We start from the raw sequence: 21,170 nt of genomic DNA, 5'->3' as shown, positions 1-21,170 counted from the left end.
TCAGGCAATAGCCATTAACAAAACAATAGTTCCAATCATCGACTTAAAAAGGTCACTTTCAACACACCTTACGCATTTAACACTTACAGAGAAATTAGATTACAATAGCATCTTGCAAAATTCTTAATGCAACCCATAGGCAAGCTTTTAGTGAAATCTGTAAACCAAATTATAGACAATTTTAAGAAAAGAATAAAATTATGTGTGGTAATTGAAATTGATTAAGAACTCTTTCCCACTTGAAGTAAAATTCATTGAATTCAACTCCAGAAAAGATGGAGGTGAACAATCAAACTTGTCAATATGCATGGTGCAAGTAGGGTCCTGACTTGAAAAAAGATGCAAAGTTGTGAACTATTCCAACAACGCTCATTACCATAAGAGTAAAGGCACTACTTTGTTAAGGAAGAATATCACACATTGGTACATGGAATTTCTGCTACAAGCGTTAACAGATTTATTGCAAGAATGGTGTAAGATCTAAATCAATGCAATATTTTATTTTATTCAGCTGTATCTGAATATTGGACTATACATGTACTGCACAAAGATATTGTACTATACTCCCACTAAAATTTAGAGCATATGCATTCCAACAGATTGGATTGCCAGTGGCATGTAAAGTCTCCCCCATATTAATCAATTGAGATTTTGACCAGATACATAGAACTAGGCCTCTAAGGTTTTCACAGGAATAGATTACAATGATATTTTCTAATTATTGCTAGAGATTTTTTCAGTATATTTCAAAATATATGATTTGTGAACATTGACTTATCAACATCTGCACCTCATTTTCCACTGTATGACAAATTGAACAAAATCTCACATAACATTTAGGTTAATTCTACAGCAATATTTTTGGAAAGACAAAGCCAGGTGCTTTAATAAAAGCTTAAAGAAGTCTTCTTTGTGAATATTCTTGTGACATAACTTTTAATGGCTTTACCAAACAGATACCAACTTCTTAAAATGGCCAATTCAAAACCGACAAAATAATCTACTCTCCAAATGAGATCTTTTGAGTGGAAACGAAATTCTTCCTTTTCTATTTTCTCCCAAGGAAGGTTCGTTGTATATCAAGAGTATTGCCGATTAGTTGTGAGAATTGAATTGTAGCAATGCCAATAAACCAAAAAAGTTGTATCCATCAAAGCACAAATTTAGCCAAAAAGAAGTAGAAGACTCCGCCACTTCAAATAACAGTTTTGTTTACTGTTTCTTTAGAGAACTCTCAAACAAAAAGAGTCTTGTAAAAATCCACACTCCTCAGAACTCAGAGAGCCGAAAGACAAACCATTTCAGATTGGTAATTACTCAGAATAAAGGATTCTATAATTATGACTCGTTCAGAATCTCGCAACTATAATACTACCGAAGCTTGAAAATTTTAGGGAAAAAATCCCTTTTAGCACTCTTAGGTCATCCGGAGTATAGTATTCAATGAACCTAAGTAGTACAATCAAAGCCCACACGGAAGTATTAAAGCTCAATGTTCTGAATACATTTGAGTAGACAGCCAATAAACCTCAGCAACTTCCAAAAACTCTCAATAGCTCCCAATACTGATAATATTTTTCTTTTGAACTCGATATTTGTTATAGTCAGCCAAAAACTGATAATATTTTACACTATGCCACAGTATTTTAATCTGTAGCTCTCCATGTTTCTACTTTTTAAGTAGTGTAGGAGTAATTGTAAGCATTGGCCAATTATTCGAGTCACTTTGATTTCTTCAGGCTCGGCTCCTCACAATTACTAACAGACACTTTTAACACAGACGCCAGAACAAACAGAAGAAAGACGAAGAAGATTGCGAGAGAAAAGCTTCTTAATTCTGAGTTGTGGGCTGTTAGGATTGATAGGTATGGTTTAGTTTTCTTTTATATACTGTTGCAGAAATCTCCTTCTACTTTTGTTACTTTCATTTCTAATTTTCTATTATTATGCACTCATGACCCTCTCAAAAGTAGAGGATAGCCATTGTGAAGGCCATGGTGACAGATGCACGCCTGCTAGTGCTGGATGAGGCAACGACAACAGCAGGAGATTAATAGAAGACGCAGAGAGGAAAAATGGTAAGGGAAAGAAAAAACAGAAAATCTTCTCATGAAGTAGACATTGATGAAAAGGCAAATAAAATCAAGAAAGATGGTAACAGAGTAAAAATTCAGAAGTCTCTAAGCAAAAGAGACAGTGAAGATACTGATTTAAAAATTACATACTGAGATCTCCGAAAAGAATGAAAAATGCTTCAAATCATGAATGAAGGAATGAAAAATTGAATACATCAAATAAGATCTCCTTTTCCTTACAAAAGTCCTAAAATTCTATTCAAAAAAATCCTAAGCAAAATACATTACAGAAGGAGAAAAACATACCTGTTTTCTGCAACAAAACTACTTCTTAGAAGCACCCAGAAGGGACTGTCCAATTTTCCCGATGCCTCCGAAATCAACAATTACTAATAAATAGGAACTTTAGATGACCAGAATTCAAGAATCCAATTAAATGCAGTCGACAGACAGCCGGAAAACATTCCCCAAGACAATGAGTAAAAGACAGACCAAAGAATTCTGACCACATTTTCTCCCAAAACTGACATCTTCGTTGACAATATGACACCTATACAGTGCACAGTATAAATCCAAATCAAAATACGGTGGATTTCCTAAAGATTTAGATCTGGGAATTGGCTGAGCATAGTGGTTCATATAAGACAATTGACGAAACATAAAGCCAAGCAATAAAAACTACAAAGAAAAAAATGTCATTGACAATACGCTTATTTAATGTTAGATCAAATGTTGTCAAAATTGGCCAGATATTGTTCAAAGATAGGTGAATAATATTAATGAAATCACTATTGCTATGTTCCATCCATCCGTCACCACTGCCACAAATTCATTTTTTAATAGAATGGAAAAAGCTCAATACCCTACTGTTCACCACAACAGTTAATGAGAAATTCGAATTTAACATGTTCTTATAAATTAAAATAATGGCCTGAATTCAAAAACATTATGAAACTAGATTGGAATGCATAAATAAAACATTTCAATTGGTCAAAACTTATTGAAAATTTGCATCCACTTGGATGCTATAGTATCCTGCCATACGGCAGGAACTAAAAATTTAAAATTGTCACGCAAATTTCACAATTACGATAAATAAAGTAAATAAATGAATATAAAAGTTTTTTTCTCTAGGTTATGCACAATTCATAATTAAGAAGACGAGCATATAATTCACACCGACAATCATAGCAACTGATATAATCTAACCCTACGTGCAAGGATTAGGGTTTTAAAGTCGATTTTAGGGTTTCATATCTCTCGTATACTCTTTTCCGCGGTCATTGGTGGTCGAAGGAGCAAGATTATCCGAGTGAGTGCAGCTGATCAGAGTAAGTCCTTCTCCGAAGCTTCTATTTTCAGTAGATTCATTTGATCGAGAGGTAAATGATGTGATTTGTATAGAGTAGATCTAAGTTTGACGACTGTATCGTTTTTTGCGTTTTCGATCATCGATTTGGCTGTTTGAAGCGGCCGCTGGGTATGTTTAGTTTTCTGGAAAATATCAAGTTTGTGCTCACGATTTTCTGGTTGGGTGTACTTCACGAAAATTTTCACTACTCTGTAATTTTTAAATGTTTATTTTGATGTGTTATACTATTTTAGGTTGCGGCAGATCCAATGTAAATCGATTATAATCGCTGTATTTAACGGTAGGGCGTTTGATATTTGTTGTAGCTGTTTTCAAGATAATGGCAAAAGACTAGCATCTTTGGTAGTTTTTTTTTTGATTTTTTGGATATTTCAGTAAAGTTCTTCAGTCACTCCTTGTGCTCTAGTGTTTTGCTTGCCTTAAGATTGTGCTTAAGATTGCAGTTGCAGCTACATGAGTGTGATTCTACATGAAGGGCACAACTTTCTGTTCTATTTGGTTATTCTTTTTTTGTGTGGCAACTTTTGTCTTGATTACCCCTGATTAAAGATTTTTTCCCGGGCACCTATAATTTTTGATGAATATTTACTCAATTTCATCACTTGTTTATCTTTTTATGTGGAATTTGAGTGCAGGGGCCACTTATTTTTATCATTTTCGATCAACCTGTTGGCTAAAGGCCGTACACAATTAAACCTATGGTTAACTCTTTTGTAAAATAACAAACTGCCCATATTTGAATTTTTAGGGCTGTGCTTATTAGATTCATGGTGTGTTCTCTGCATAGCATATATTTTTAGCAGGATAATACTTATGATTGAGACAAATTGTACAGTGTAATTTTATGATTCTGTTAGAATGTTTCTCGGTTTGGGAAATTTTCATTAGCTTATTTGGCACTTTCAGGATCTCTATTGTTTTGAAGTGTCTAAATACTTTCCCTCTCTTCGTATCATTTAGAGTTCGATTGTTTCGTGGAGGATGATAGGAGTTGGCTTGTTCATAATCGGGATTTGAATTTTTTTGTGTTTGTTTCAAAATTGACAAAATGTAATTAGAATAACAGACTTCTCAGTTTGTCTCAAGACCGGGTTATTAGACTTCCTACTAGCATCTAGGAATTGAAAATCAAAATCTGGTTACACTTTTTGAAGAGTGTAAAAAAATTAGATTGGACTATTTTTTGGAGTCTGCTTCCAACTCCGAGCTTAGCTTATGCATAAAAATGTAACTTCCCACTCATCTTCCGAGTGAAACAAACAGTTCAAGTGCAAAACCTTGATTTGGCTAAAACATGATTTTTAGAAATCAAGTCTCGATTTCTACAATTCCACAAAATCAAACGGAAACTTAAGATTCATTACAGAATTATTTTATAGCGCATTTCTCACATGTAGTTGACTGCGAGTCTTTTTCTGTCAACTTAGTTGGTAAATCCTGCATGTAATATGCACTTACCTAAAGTTTCAGATAGTTGTTTAAAGCTTTTTGTAGCAGGAATACAGATCCCATGATGTAAATGTATATTATGACATTGTCCACTTTGACTATTGCGAACTAGATGACTCCTGACACTTCTTTGATTCCAAAAATACTAATATCCCTGTATTATCAAAACAAGATACATAATGATAGGGAGTACTGTCAAGTGTGTTGGTTTGGATTTTCTGTATTTGCATTTAGCTTGGATTGAGCACAAAGTAATGTTAGTGAGACTGCTTTGGAAAGATTAGTATTCGTCCAAACTCACAGGCATAATTAAGTAGCACTTGGTACTTGCTTTGTTCTTTCATGTTTATTAGTCTGACATCAATCTGATAGACAAATTTGCTAGTTTTTAAGAGTGAACTTTTTTTGGGTAGTACAGTTGTATTAAAGAAAGTGATGTTAACTCTACTAGCAGTCTTGTGTTCCAATGGATTGAAGGAGGCAATTGGGATTATGTTTGTATAGTTTTTCTCTAATATGTGGTTTTGAACACTTTTAATTGTCTACTTTGTAGGTCTTGATTGCTATATTATGGGCCTTACACTTGAAAAACCGATTTGTATTCATTAATAATCACAAACAGCTCCATTTGCTGTGCTTTTTTTTTATAGTTGTACAAATAGTAACTTTTTAAACAGTAATAAAGCAAAGGAAACCAAATAATCTTGGTTTAGATTCAAGTTTTCTCTAAGTGTTACCTTGAATAAATTTATTTTAGAAGTTGGGTTTTAAAGTACAATCAGGATTTTCTTTGAATATATACGTTGAGAGGAATTGAAGTATTAATCGTTAAGGCTCGTGGCTCTTAAATGGTAATCCATACTGCATGACCAAATGTTTTACTATTTCAGGGCCATTTACTTGTTTGTGTATAAACCATTTGAGGTGAAAGCAAACTAGATTCTATAGGCCCCATAAATTAAAATTTTCTATACTGTGTAATGTCAAATTTCTTATATACATATGCACTATTTTTTACGTAAAATGGTAAGTTAATTATTTTTAATCTGTTTATTTTAGAACTTCATTTTCCCTCTGTTTTAACTTTTTATAACTAGAACTCTTAAGTCAGGTAATTAAAAATTTGAATTCTATTTATACATTTATGATGCTGTGTAAATGGAATAGTGCTTTGTTTATGCTTATCTTTTTATAAGATTTGACTTGCTTTAGCTTAAGTTGTGCCTCCACGCTACAATTCCCTCCACATTTCTCAAGATGCACACGAACACTAGTTATGCACCCATGTTTCTTCATGAAAACTCATCATGTTAGCTATTGATAATCTAGTTGATTACAACTACTATAGTGTGTACCTTTTGTCCATCAAGAGACTTATTTTTACATCTGACTGTGCTATAATTAAATATCAATATAGCAGATGCAGTATGTCCATTACTATTTCATCTGGAACTTGTAAATTCAATGTTCATGTTATGAGCAACTCCTTTGAATGGCATATAGTAGAGAAATTTGTAGCAAAAAGTGTTCATTGTGAAAATCATGTCTTTCCCACATTTATGCTATTAGAATACCAATTGGGTAAGAGCAATAATGTTAAGACAGCAAACAACTGGTGGCATTTTTAGATGATCCATCATGTGGCCTCATAATTACAAATTTCATATTTTAAAGGAATTGTTTGACATATGAGTTTATAAATTGTTATTTTGAAATTTGGATAGCTTATGTTATCATTTGTTTTATTTTACCTTTGAGATTAAAAAGATTTGACCACTGCAGGAAATGGCGAAGTCAAAGAATCACACAGCCCACAATCAGTCATTCAAGGCTCACAAGAATGGTATTAAGAAACCAAAAAAGCAGAAATACACTTCGAGAAAAGGGGTATGATGCTTATGGAGGTCTTGTAATGTTTGGTGTTCCTTTTATCTATTACAGGCGCTCTTACATATTTTGATTGAATTGATTAATTATACAAGTTATGTTTTTGTTGCAGATGGACCCTAAATTTTTAAGGAATCAGAGGTATGCTAGGAAGCACAACAAGCCCAATGGAGTTGGCTCTGTCTCAGGTTCTGAAGAAGAGCAGTAGATTACTTTCCTCAAAACAAATATGTTGAAAATTATGTTCATCTCAACATGTTTCATCTCAGCATAGGTTCAGACTATTTTATATATTCCATTAAATAGTATTATTTTGAATTTGGAGTATATGAGAAGCTTCAAATGTGGGGCTGCTATTATACAACTTCGATTTTGACAGAGTTTGATGTTTAATTTGCATGCTTATCTACTTGGTTATGTTTTTGTGTCTTGGAACTTTTGTCTTTTACTTGAAACATTAGTTTTGATAAGACAGTCGGCATATTTGTTTGGAGTGGTTTACAAGTTAGTTTTTGAAATTTTGGTTGAATTCAGCATTTGGTTTTTAAACACATATAACATCTTATAGAAAAGTGGTCTTTAAAAATATATTCTCAAACAATGAGCACATTTGGATTGGTCTTTGGTGTTTTGGAAGTTTGGGTCTGATTCACTGTATGGATCTTTCAAGAAAATGGAAAAGCTGTTTGCAGTGAAGATGACAAGGTACTCTATACATAGCTGACACTAATGGTAAACATAATTTGAAATACAATATTGATTTGTAATTCTGAAAATCCAGAGTTTCTGGATCCTTCTGTATCATGATTGAATCTTGTAGGGTTAAAACATGTAGTGTTACGATAGGATGAAAATTTGAGCCAAAGTAAGCTTCGTTTGACCAACACATGGTGGCAAAAAGGTAAATTTTAATAAATTTGAAAATTTCATGACCATCCTTGGAGAATTCTAAGGATTTAGTTATGTTGGTAATTTTTCTAATAGAAAATTCCTTGTAATTGTTTAGTTTTAAGATGGATTGACACTCCTGATTACTTAATTTTATGGAAATAGTTGTGTTTCAGCTTTATGCCTTTCTAATTCATATGATGAGTCCCAAGATACAAGTTGATACTGTAATATGTTTTCAAATGGGGTTGGAATGATACATTATGATTTTGAAAACTTGGGTGATTGCCAAGAAGACCTGGTAACACACTCATAGTGCAAGCCCAAATTGGTGATCTTAGTGCTTATCAGCAGTCTAGGACATCTGGTAACAGCACTATGGTAACAGTACTAATGACTGGTAACAGCACTAATAACTAGATGGATCTTGGTGAAGAACTCAAAGTCGCATGCAAGAAATGTTGCCAAGAACCAAAACAGGATTTATCCACTGGCATTGGTTTCCCAAAACCAAAGAACCCCATTAATTGGAAACAATTTCTTGTGTAGTGCCTATCAGCAGTTGACGACAGCTGGTAACAGCACTAATGACTAGATGGATCTTGGTGAGGAACTCAAGTTGCATGCAAGAAATGTTGCCGAGAACCAAAACAGGACTTATCCACTGGCATTGGTTTCCCAAAACCAAAGAACCCAATTTGATTGGAAACAATTTCTTATGTATTGTTTATCAACTTTGCACGTTTTTAACCTTTTCCATATATATGCTTATTTGGTTAAATTTTATTTGTGTAAATGTCTCTTTTATCTCATACTAACCCACTCTTAGGCGTTTGGTTATATCTGTTAAAACTAGTCAGGTAACTCTCAAGCCTCTTCATTTTGCCTATCTTTTCTTCTCTCTCTGTCATGAATTATTTACCCTATGAAAAACATCCTGTGTCCATTTCCATTGAAGAATTGGATACATGACCTGTAATGGTACTTATTGAATGTTGAGAGCTTTGTTGCTGATATTAGTCGAGAACTTCTTGTGCAGGTTCACAGTTTTGATTATTAACTCTTTATAGTTGTTAATCATTTTCAAATTGTATTCACTTAAGCTTCTTGAATCTATGCATACTTTAAGCATAAAGGAATCTTGTCCAAATTTGAATGATTCTCAACATGGTGCAGGTCAAGTTCTGCCTGGTACTTACTGAAATTTTTTGGTCTTGTGAAACTTCCTATTCTACGTTGTTTGCTTCCCTTGTTGACAGTCTGGGTGGGAAAATGGATTTTTTTGTTACAAATTATTAATAAACATTGAACAACAATGGAACCCAATGTTTTAAACGTCACATTGGAACATACATCTACCAATGGGTCAGACTTTTAACCCGCATAATTGTTTCCTCTTATCTTTGACAACATGTTTTGTAATGTTTCCAAGTATATTTTTCTCCATAATCTTGGAAAACTAAAGGTAATTTACATTTTGACAGGAAATGATTTGGCTTCGTGCAGATGCTCTTCTGGTCTGTAACACTATTTTGATGTGATATATATACATTCTAATTTTTTGCTGTTTGTGCTATACTATTTTTTTTGTCTGGGAGGTAATTCAATGCCATTGATACGAGAAAATACTCCAGAAAAGAAGCAGCTTGAAATACTGATGTTATACCCACCACACAAATACTTGTGCATAGACAGTACACGCTATTCATTGGATTCTAGGCCTTTCAAAGCTTTTGCCAAGTTAATAAACTCTTTGGACAAATGCAGCCTGAAAATGAACAAAAACTTGGTCTGCACCAAAACCAGTCTGGAAATCAACAAAAACTAAGCCCGCATCTGAATGGTCCTATTGGTTAAAACCTCACTTTTACATTCTGATAAAGAGTGCTCTGATCATATGACTCCCTACACTAAGGAGACCTTTGTGCGATTTGATGAAATAAAGCTCAAGAGGCTGAGTCATTAAAGGCTTGGCGGGCATACTTCAAATGCGGTGATGCCCTTGGTTTCACTGTAGGGCCATTGTCCCAGTTGTTCTCCAGACCATAAATTGCCTTCTTTCCTGCCTCCTCAGTAGTTGTTGACTGAATCATTTTCTCCTCTTGGAGAAATGCATAAACTCTTTCAAAGACTCCATCCTATAAGGGCCTCCTGATGCCCGCCTCTGTTGCTTGAGGCACTCCATACGAAGGAGGGATTCACTAGCTTATCCCAATCCCGTATTTTTTGCCAATCTACTACATGCTCTGTTATCGCACACCTGGCTCAGTTACAGCCAAAATAGACACCATGGACCTTGGGCAGATGCATTTCTCCATGATCTACGATGCATCATGTGTTGACCCCAATCCCAATGACTATGCCAAGAAAGCCAAGTATCTGAATTACAAATATACCTGGGAGTTCACATGAACTCATCAAACAGAAGAAGATCAATAATTTGCAAGAAGATTGGATCATTAAACTTGAGACTCATTTTTCTAAAAATCAGCTTTTGAAGCACAGTAGCTTTTCAGGGAGATCAAATAGAAATAGGCTTTAATCTCTTTGGCTCTCAAAAATCTTCAAACAATCTCACTCACTTATGTATTTGTAAATTCTGAGCTGGTGATTCTCCTCTGGTAAGAGTTTGCTTGTACTTCTGCTCGTATAGAATTGTGAGTCGTCCATTCAAAGAATGTTTGTACTTATCGTCATTGCAGTGTACCTCATCGGCAGTTATGTGGATAAATATAATTAAGCAATTAGTTTATTAAACATCTGTGGAAGGAAAGACTAATAGGTGTTTTTTCATTGCCGATTTGTGGACTGTATTTGAGGTAATGTGCATCGAGAATTTGGGCTCCACTTGTTTGTCTTACCCTTTTTGTTTTCACAACTAAGTATTTGCCTTTGTGAGCGATATTGATTGAAATACACATACGTAAGAGGATCTACATGTGATATTTGATATTTGACGTGTGATATTTATAAAAAGTAAAAGTTGTTCTGAATAATGAAACATTTAATCACAAGGCACTATCCTTGGCAACAATGCCAAATGTTATGGCGCGTTTTACAAATAAATAATATGGAGGGATTAAGTTCTGCACATTTTCTTGACAAGCAAAATTAATCCTTTACAAGTAATTGTCATTCACGATGGTTACATTTATTGATAAATTATCAGTCACAATCTTTCACAAAAGGGTACATTTATCAACCATGTATTGTACACCATAGTTGTGTTGTTGAGATGATTTTAGTACTACGTATGATTGAAGGGTCAAATGCGTTCCGGGATGTTAAATATAATTAGAAAATTATTGAATTAAAAATCAACTATTTAAATTGAAAAGGAATTAAAGAAAACCATAAGGGAGTTTGCTACAACTTATGCTATAAGCCTAAACCTATGATGGTTGCTACATGGACTACTAAATAACTGAATATAAGCCTTAATTAATAATTATTTCTTCTTCACATCATTATAAAAATATATAGAATTTTTTTTTTATTACTTTAAAAAAAATATAAATAAGATATTGGTTAAAAGTTCACATTTAATGAATTATTTTATACTGTTAGGGCTTTGATAGGTTGTCTTTGTTTCCAACCAATAGGTTTTAGTTTTTATTTCAATTGTATTTTGATTGAAGAAAGAATTATCTCAACAAAGAATTTGAAAAGTTTTTATTTCAATTGTATTTTTCTTGACAAGCAAAATTAATCCTGTACAAGTAATTGTCATCCACGATGGTTACATTTATTGATAAATTATCATTCACAATCTTTCACAAAAGGGTACATTTATCAACCATGTATTATATGCAATAGTTGTGTTCTTGAGATTATTTTAGTACTATGTATGATTGAAGGATCAAATGTGTTCTGGGATGTTAAATATAATTAGAAAATTATTGAATTTAAAATCAACTATTTAAATTGAAAAGGAATTAAAGAAAACCACTAGGGAGTTTGCTACAACTTATGCTATAAGCCTAAACCTATGGTGGTTGCTACATGAACTACTAAATAATTGAATATAAGCTTTAATTAATAATTAACTCTTCTTCATGTCGCTATAAAAATATATAGAAAATTTACTTATTATTGTTTTTTAAAAATATAAATAAGATATTGGTTAAAAGTTCTCATTTAATGAATTATTTTATAGTGTTAGGGCTTTGCTAGGTTGTCTTTGTTTCCAACCAATAGGTTTAAGTTTTTATTTCAATTGTATTTTGATCGAAGAAAGAATTATCTCAACAAAGAAATTACTAGATCATGCTTTCTATATTATTCTCTAAAACATAAAAATATGTAAGCTTGTGGACATGTGAAGTATTACTATGTATCTTTTACATTTAGATTCAAAGGTTGTCCTAAATCACTAGATCACGCTTTATTTATTATTCTTTTAAATATAAAAAAATCTAAGCTTGTTAGACATATGAAGTATTAAATTATGTAAATTAATAGATTCAAAGACCACCTTTAAATTATTCCTCTCCCCTTAAAAATGATTTTACAACACATCTATTGGGTTTTAGTCTTATTATAAAAATTGTTATTGTGCCCCTTATTCCCTCCACAACCTCTCTTTACCTCTTTGCACTTATTTTCTTTATTAACAAATTATCTTCTCCCTTTCTTATGTTATCTATTACAATGTAATTGTCTTCACTTTTGCATGATATTAATTGCTATATAACTCCCTTTATGTGACGCACCTCACCAATGGTGCTTTTATACATTTCATCTTTTTATTCTTTTCTAATAATATCACCTCCATGTTTAGCACTCCTCACAATCTCTTTGTAGACGCCTCTCGTACACTCCTTTATGTACCCTTCCTTTCTCTATGCATTTATTAGAAAAAGTTGTCATTGACATCAAGTTTACAATGATGTGTGTGATATTTGGTTATTGTTGTGAGGTGTTCATGACATGGGAAGATTGTTTACAAAATAGTTGTAAATGTTGTCATGAAAACAAGTTCTCGTGATCTATTTTGATCATCACAAGGCTTCTTGCATTACATGTGTAGGATCGTAGTACAAAAATGTTTGACATGGTATTACCTAATCCTAATGTGTTCAAATAAGTTGGATTGGATAGTTTAAGGCCCTAGATTCATGTTCTCAAGCACTTTAGCTTATCTAAGGTTTCATATTACCATATCCTAAAACCTTGACTATCAAATTTTCGGGGGAATGTGCTTTTCTAATGAAATTTGAATTAATTGATTTTTAAGCAATCAAAGTCATCAGTTTGACAATGTTTTTTGAGAAGTCGTGGACTAGTTGAAAAATCTAGTAAATTTGTCGGTAGTTTGGATAATAATGAAGCAATATTGAATGCTAAATCTTATTTTGTTTTTGGCTTTTACTTATGATTATTGGAAAGGGTTAAAAGTTCCATTACATCACTATTATAATCTTACATTTCATTGATTCATTTGTTGCCATCTAATAAAGCATGATAGATGCATTAGTAAATCTACCTTTAGTTGGAAATGATAGAAATAAAAATAAATAGTGGAATGTGGGCATGACATAAATATGATAGCTGCTAAATGGACCAAACATGATCATGAAAGATAAATTCTTGAAATGGACCAAATGTGATCATAAAAGATGAATTCTTGCAGATTATTATTCTAAAAATATAAATCAATAAAAAGTTGTCTCAAAGCTAAATCTAGATAAAAAAACATAAAAAATGAATTATAACACTTATGAATAAGCATAAGCTCCAAGGATCAAGTCTCGTTGAGTGTAATGCCTTGTTAAGTTATAATAAGAAATTTGGATAGAGAAAAGGTATAATCTTGGATGAAAGGGGTCAAATTTGAATGAAAATGTACAAAATTAAATTAGCAATCACACCTTAAGGCACAAAAGAGATATTGAAGGTCAATTACTGGAAAAGTTGGTATTTTCTATCGAATACATTAATACAACTTATAAGGCCGGTTGGCATAATATATAGTGAATGATATTAACCATTATTCTATATTAATCATGAACCTTATTAGAAACATTAAATCATAATTCTAATCATAATCATAATTCTAAACAAGATCGTAACACAATAAGTTAATAACCTTAATCGTAATAATAACATAAATATAAACTAGTATCTTAATTGCAATTATAATTAAAATCCTCGACTTAAACTATAAAACTAACCATATTCCTAAATCCAACCTCAATCCTGACATTAACTATAAAACTAGTGTAGTTGGGGAGTCCGTGGAGAATGCATATATGATTATAGAAGTCATTGTACCTAAATAGTTTCTTATAGAGATGAATTCAATTCTTGCAAGGGTTGCACCAAGTATGAGGATGAATTTCAATGATAACCTAGTGCATGTGGAGAAGGTAGAAGATACCAAATTCACACAATTTGTTTGGCAATTTGATGAGGGGAAACACAAAGAATGCTTTAGAGAAGCTTGTCAGGGCTGGATAGGTCTCAAATTGGTGGTCTATCGACAATTAGATGTAGAGATTGTAAAGATGAAGAGGAATGCTGGAATTAAAGAGGTCAAGGCACCTTAGAAGAGACACTCACCAAGGAGTGTACACAAACAATGAGTGGTTGGTTATGATGGGACACAAGGCAATTGAATGAATGAGAGGAATTAGAGCAAAGCACTAGCAAAAACACCAATGCCTAGGTACCTCTTTATTCCTTTGATGTTTTTTTTCATGGTTTCGCTCATACAATCTAAATGCTAGGGTGATTGTAATTGTGATGGGTTAGTAGGTTAGAGGCTAGAAGCTAGCAAATGTCGTAGTTGATAATGACATATTGTCTTTGTAATTGTCAAGGCAATGTTAGTTTAGGGCGAGGGATAAAGATTGCTAGTTTGGTTCAAAACAACCCATTGTTTATATGTGTGGATAATTGATGGTGGTTAATGGTGGGTGTTATGAATTTTATTTTATTATGTAAAATTAGCTTTATAATTATTAATAAAATAATCAATTTGTTACCTACGAAAAATGAATAAATAGATAAATTAATTTTGACATTTTAAACTATGATAAAAATATATACATAAATATATTTGGTCATACTCTTGTAATTCTTGTATCTCATTGATTCATTTGTTACTAACTAATAAAACATAATAGATGTATTAATTTAAAACTTACTTTCAAATAGAAACTGATAATAATAAAAACAAATAGTGCGAAGTGTGCATCACTTAAAGATAATGTTTGCTAAATGCCCAAACAAGATTGCAATAGATCAATCCTTGGAAACCACTATTCTCAAAATATAAATCAATAATAGTTGACTCCAAACCAAACAAAGAACTCAGTGCAAGTGCTTAACACTATAATGGACGAGGTAGAGATTGTGCCTAAAATAAATTTGGACTTGAATGGATAATCTTCAATTATTAACTCTTAGGTAGGAGGCTTCAATCTAAAGACCCTTATTTTTTTCATTAGATAGAAGTTATTTATGAATGATATAAAATATACATAAGGTTTCAAATTAAAGGCTTGTTGTTTTGTACTAGATAGCTAAAATTTCTTTATGAATAATATACAATCTTCCATAGAATAAAATTATAATAAAAACTTTTTATAAAGAAGAGGTATAGTCTTTTTTCTTAGTTAAAGAGGCTTCAACCTAAAGACTTGAACTTGTATGTTGAAATTGGTAGCTTCGGTTAGATAAATATGGATAACAATATGATCAATTACATGTATATGTATCAATATACATTGTGTATATTAATACATATAATACATACTTAATAGTTGAAATCATCTCATGATATTGATATTATGGTTGAAGCAAATTGATCATGATCATCCATAATATCTGATCGAATATGTTCCAAGTATGTCACAATAGATTTACATCGTGCTCCAAAATGATCAAATCATACTGATTGAGATACAAGACATATCATATATTATTAACATTTTGTATTGAAAGATCCGACTTCATACTAACAACCATCAATTGTTATTTATTAGTGTAGATAGAGCTTCATATTGTAGCCTCCAATCACGATGCATTTGTATTATCATTATAGCTGCCAATCATTGGGTTTGCATTTATTATATTGTGTTTGCATAACCACAGATAACACTCGGTTATGTTAAGGTAATGAAGAGGTATGTATAAAAGATATGTTGATGAATAGACTATGTCTCGTATGAGGAGGCATGTCTATTCATCAACATGCCTCCTCTTAACATGTAAACATTTATACCAATGAAGATCAAACTTGAAGATGTATACAATAAAATTTATCAATGCATACTATCTGGATTTTGATCTTCATCAATGTATATTCATTAAGATATATTCATTGTTCATATTCAAGACTATTTGAATTACAATCCATAACTCCACACACACACACACGCACACACACACATATTTGAAGGACTGATAATTATCACAACATAAATATTTTGGAGAGTGACTTTCATAATCAATTCCTTCTAAAATAAATTTAATCATATTGAACATGGTATTAAAGTCTTGCTAAGGAAGATCCAATTAAATTTGAGATTTGAGATTACTCAAAATTCAAATATTATCTCTTTTGAAATTGAAATCACATTCCATTCTTCATAATGTCAAGTGTAATCAGATTTGAGGATTGTCTTGAAGGCGCAACAAATTTTACATCATGGAAATTTAGAATCATGATGATATTGAAAGAAAATTAATTAGATTCATCTGCGAAAGAAAACAAAACAAAACTAGAGAATGATCCTGAGAAAATGAATTGTGAATAAAAAAGGCCATGAAAATTCTGGTAGATGTAGTCAGGGACCATATCAAACCTGTCTTGTCAAAACAAAATATTGTATACCTTATGTTCAAATCTCTTGAGAAAATTTGAAATAAACAACACTAGTAGAGTTCTTGCTTTAAAGATGCAACTTAATCATGTAAAAATGATTAAGGGAGACCCCATTATTGCATATTTCATGAGAATTATTGAATTAAGACATAAACTCTCAATAGTTGGAAATCAAATTGATAGCAAGGAATTAACATTAATAGTCCAGTAGAATTCTTTCTTTAAATATGCAACTTAATCATGTAAAGGAGACCCCATTACTGCATATTTCATGAGAATTATTGAATTAAGACATCAACTCTCAATAGTTGGAAATCAAATTGATAGCAAGGAATTAACATTAATAGCTCTAGGTGGATTACCAACTTCATGGGAGTCATTTATTCAAGGAATCAATCCAAGGTCAAAACTCTCTATGTTTGACGGACCAAGAATAGATTGTCTACAAGAAGAATCTAGATTGATGACTAGAGGAAACAAAAAAAATTCTATAGATGAGGATATTCATCTGTTAAACACAAGTTCTCATAAGAAAGGTAAGAAGAAAAATTTCAAAAGAAAGAAGTATACCCATGGTAAGGGATTGTCCCAAAGGAGGAAATACCTTTCCCAAATAAAATGTTTAAGATGTGATTAGTATGGACACTATGCAATAAATTGCCTTGATAGAACAAAACAAAAAGCATCTTTTGCTAAAGTTCGAAAGGCCAATATAAAACATGATTATGAGAAATTTGTCTTCTACTCCGCATTATCAAACCAAGTATCAAACAAATGCAATACCTGGGTGACTGATAGTGGTTCATCAAGTCACATCACAAGATTTACAAAACACTTGTTACTATGGTAGAAGAAACTGATGGAGAAGTAACTATTGGGATGATTCAACACATCCACTAAAGGAGGTACAAACTTGCACCATAAATTTGAAATCTAGCATCTCTCTTCAACTCACTAGAGTATTGTTTGTTCCTAGAATAAAGAGGAACCTAGTATCCATTTCTTCCTTGTTGGACATGGATATAGGGTTGCCTTTATGGATGGAAAAGTTCTGGCATGGCCAAAGAACCCCACAAAAAAGAAATCACAAACTATAGGCATAGGGCAATGATATCCTTACAAACTCTACATAGACATAAATCAAGCCCTTATTGACAAGACCCCTAACTCTAATGAGATTTGGCATAGAGGGTTAGGTCATATTCATTTCCATACCCTACCTTTAGTGGAAAAAAATGGTTATAGAGTTGCACAAACTTAAAAAACTTCATGAAGGAGCATGCCCTAGGAAGCGCACAAAGGGGACCTTCCAAAATAGTTTTAGCAAAACCAAAAAAGTATTAGAACTAGTTCATTCTAACTTATTGGACCCGTGTTTGTACCATCCATGGGAGGTTTCTTATATTGTGTAATCTTTGTAGATGATTTTTCTATAAAGACCTAGATATATTTTCTCAAGCGTAAAGAGTTGGAGGAAATCTTTAAAAGGGTTAAGGAGTTCAAAAAGATCTCACCGAAAATTTGACCAAGAAGAAAATAAAGTACTGAGAACAAATAATGGAAAGCAATGCACTTCATTTTTTTTAAGGAATTCTATATAAATGTAGGGATTAATAGAGAGTTTACTATACCTTAAAATCCACCAAAAAATGGTGTTGTTGAGAGAAAGAATAGAACTATTGTAGAAGCTTCTAGAGCAATGTTGTATGACCAAAACATAAAAAATTCATTTTGGGTAGAAGCTTCTATAAGGAAAAAAGTCTACATTCAAAATAGATGTCCTCATTCACATCTAGATAACAAAACTCTTGAAGAAGCATTCACTAGTGTAAAACCTGCAATAAGTCACTTAAGGAATTTTAGCTGTTGTGTCTACATTCACGTGCCTAAAGAAGAGAGGTCTAAGTTAGAACCTGGTGAAAAGGAAGGGACATTTGTGGGTTATAGTGAAACCTCAAAAGCTTATAGAATATACATACATGGATAGAAAAAAATTGAACTTAACAACGATGTCATCTTTGAGGAAGACATTGCTTTTAAAAGATCAAAGAGTCCTCATGAAATAGAAATTCAAGATTCCCTTCAAGACATAGAGGAAAATCTATCCCTAAGATTTAGAAGGAGTCTTTGGAAAAAAACCATAAATGAAAACCAAACTGCTCCAGAAGAGGATCCTAATAAAAACGACAAAAAAGAGATCACTTTGGGCCAAAAAGATGCTTGAGGAACCTGAGAATCCTGCAACACCCAAAGGAAATTTTAGAGAAAGTAAGAGACCCAATAGATTCTCCAACTACGTTGTCTTAATGAGTGAGATCATTAGTTCAAAACCAACTAGTGTTACAAAAGCTCTCAAGCATAGAGTATGGAAATATGCTATGACGGAAGAGTATCAATCCATTTTAAAAAATGATGTATGGGACATAGTACCAAGACCAAAAGAGAAATATGTTGTATCTTCCAAATAACACTTCAAAACTAAACATGATGTTGACAATAATATAGAAAAACATAAAGTTCATTTTGGTGCCTGAGGTTTATCACAAAAGGAGGGTATTGATTATGAAGAAACGTATTAAGAAACATTTGCACTTGTTGCTTGGTACACCTATGTGAGAGCAGTAATAACTATTGAAGTAGCTTAAGGATGGTAGATCCATCAAGTGGATGTAAAAAATGCATTCTTGAATGAAACCATTGAAGAAGAAGTCTATTTAGAGAAACTTGAAGGATTTGTGATATATAATGCAGATTCCCATGTATGCAAATTAAAGAAAGCCTTAGATGGACTCAAACAAGCCCCTAGAGCTTGGTATGAAATGATTAATCTATATCTTATGAGACTAGGATTTTCCAAGAATGATGTAGATCCAAAATATCTATTTAAGGTAATTAATGGTGATATTTAATACTTATTTTATATGTTGATGATCTGCTAATCACATGAGAAGATAATCTATTACTCAACGTGAGGACTTGACCTTAGAATTTGATATGAAATACTTGGTATTTTACATTACTTCCTTGGGTTGGAAGTCTGGTAGAACTCACGTGGTATCATTCTCAATTAAGAAAATTATACTATTGATAATTTGAAGAGATTTGAGATGTTAAATTGTAGACCCATGTCTACACCTATGGAAACCAACTTACACAAATTGAAGGAAGTTGCAACAGAGTCAAAATTTGCAGATCCTACTCTCTATAGATAGATAATTGGATTATTGATGTACTTGGTCAACACTAGACCAGATATTTGCTATGCAGTGAATGCTCTATGCCAGTTTATGTGTAAAGCAATGGAAATACACCTTGTCGTTGCAAATTATATATTGAGATACCTTCAAGGTACTATTGGATATGGTCTTGAGTACAAAAATGTAGACAAATCTACATGGATGCTCTGATTTAGATTAGGTTAGAAGTGTAATCGACTGGAAAAGGACATCAAGATGTTGCTTTAATTAAGGATCGATTATGATCTCTTAGATCATCAGGAAATAATCTTCAGTGGCACAAAGATCAACATAAGCTAAATTATTGCAACCTTTACGGGAGAAAGAGAAGCAATATGGCTTTGGAAATTGCTTTTGGGATTTTTTGGTGAGCCCTTGGATCCTACAATTATCCACTATGATGTAACTAGAGTTGTATTAAGCTTTCAGTGAATCCAATGTTCTATGATAGATCAAAACATGTAAAGATTTCCTACCACTATGTGAGAGACATGGTAGAAAGGAATGTGATCTAGTTGGAGTATATTAGTACAAGTGATCAATCAAAAAATATTCTCACCAAGCCTCTCTCCAAAGTAAAAGTTGAACACTTTAGGAAGAAACTTGGTATGGTTGAAATGCAAGTTATTTATGAGATTGAGTCTCAATTGTTTATTTGTACTAATACACATATTTTTAAAAGATGTTCAATGTGTAAACTCTTTTGTCATGTGTGTGACTCCATGACTTTATGGCCTCCCTCTACACATTATTGAAAGGTGACGATCTTTCTGATAATGTGACTTGTATTTGACATTGTAAGGTGACAAATTTACAATGATTAGTCTCACTATCATGTGACTTGATATTCGTTGACATGTCATGATAGTTAGTATCTCTTGGACATTTTGATAGATATCACGAGGCTTGATATCAGTTAAAGATCATTATGATCCTTATGAGATAATCACGGTGGATAAGTGTATCCGTGGATATACCATGATCTATTGTGGTAACATCATGAGATGATGTCAATGTATATACCATAATGAAGATGTGTTATGAAGAATATCATGTGACTTGACGCTCTTAATAAGCATACCACATCTTTTGATATCATGAGTACTTGGTGATATCATTGGTTACTTGGTCAAGTCTTCATCTTCCCTAGCTTAGAGGGAGCATTGAAATAAATATGGATAACAATATGATCATATGCATGTATATGTGTATATCAATACACATACATACATACTTAATAGTTGAAATTATGTCATGATATTGATCTGATTGTTGAAGCAAATTGATTATCCATAAAATCATATCGAATATGTTCCAAGTATATTACTACAGATTTACATTATGCTCCGAAATGATCAAATCATATTGATTGAGATACATGACAAATAACATATTATTAGCATTTTCTATTACAAGATTGGGCTTCATACGAT

The 21,170-nt window shown here is 32.5% G+C and overlaps 1 protein-coding gene across 1 annotated transcript; it reads left to right on the top strand.

The window, feature by feature from the left end:
* The first annotated feature begins 3,207 nt into the window (after positions 1 to 3,207).
* Positions 3,208 to 7,200, top strand: LOC149571203 (large ribosomal subunit protein eL29y-like). Its single transcript, XM_089812780.1, has 3 exons — positions 3,208 to 3,406; positions 6,679 to 6,783; positions 6,896 to 7,200. Exons 2-3 carry the CDS (start codon positions 6,682 to 6,684, stop codon positions 6,989 to 6,991), a joined length of 198 nt encoding a protein of 65 aa, XP_089668906.1. The 5' UTR covers positions 3,208 to 3,406; positions 6,679 to 6,681; the 3' UTR covers positions 6,992 to 7,200.
* The last annotated feature ends 13,970 nt before the right edge of the window (positions 7,201 to 21,170 follow it).

This window comes from Cupressus sempervirens, chromosome 2 (genome assembly GCF_028749045.1).
Source record: "Cupressus sempervirens isolate cs-2001-9-10 chromosome 2, ASM2874904v1, whole genome shotgun sequence".
NCBI classification, from domain to species: domain Eukaryota; kingdom Viridiplantae; phylum Streptophyta; class Pinopsida; order Cupressales; family Cupressaceae; genus Cupressus; species Cupressus sempervirens.
Note: the sequence above shows the minus strand (reverse complement) of the source record. Positions and strands in the feature narration are given on the sequence as shown.

Coding starts and splice junctions, on each gene's coding strand:
- LOC149571203 (XM_089812780.1), top strand. CDS start 6,682: ATGGCGAAGTCAAAGAATCACACAGCCCACAATCAGTCATTCAAGGCT. Junction 6,784..6,895: donor AATACACTTCGAGAAAAGGG/GTATGATGCTTA, acceptor TTTTTGTTGCAG/ATGGACCCTAAATTTTTAAG.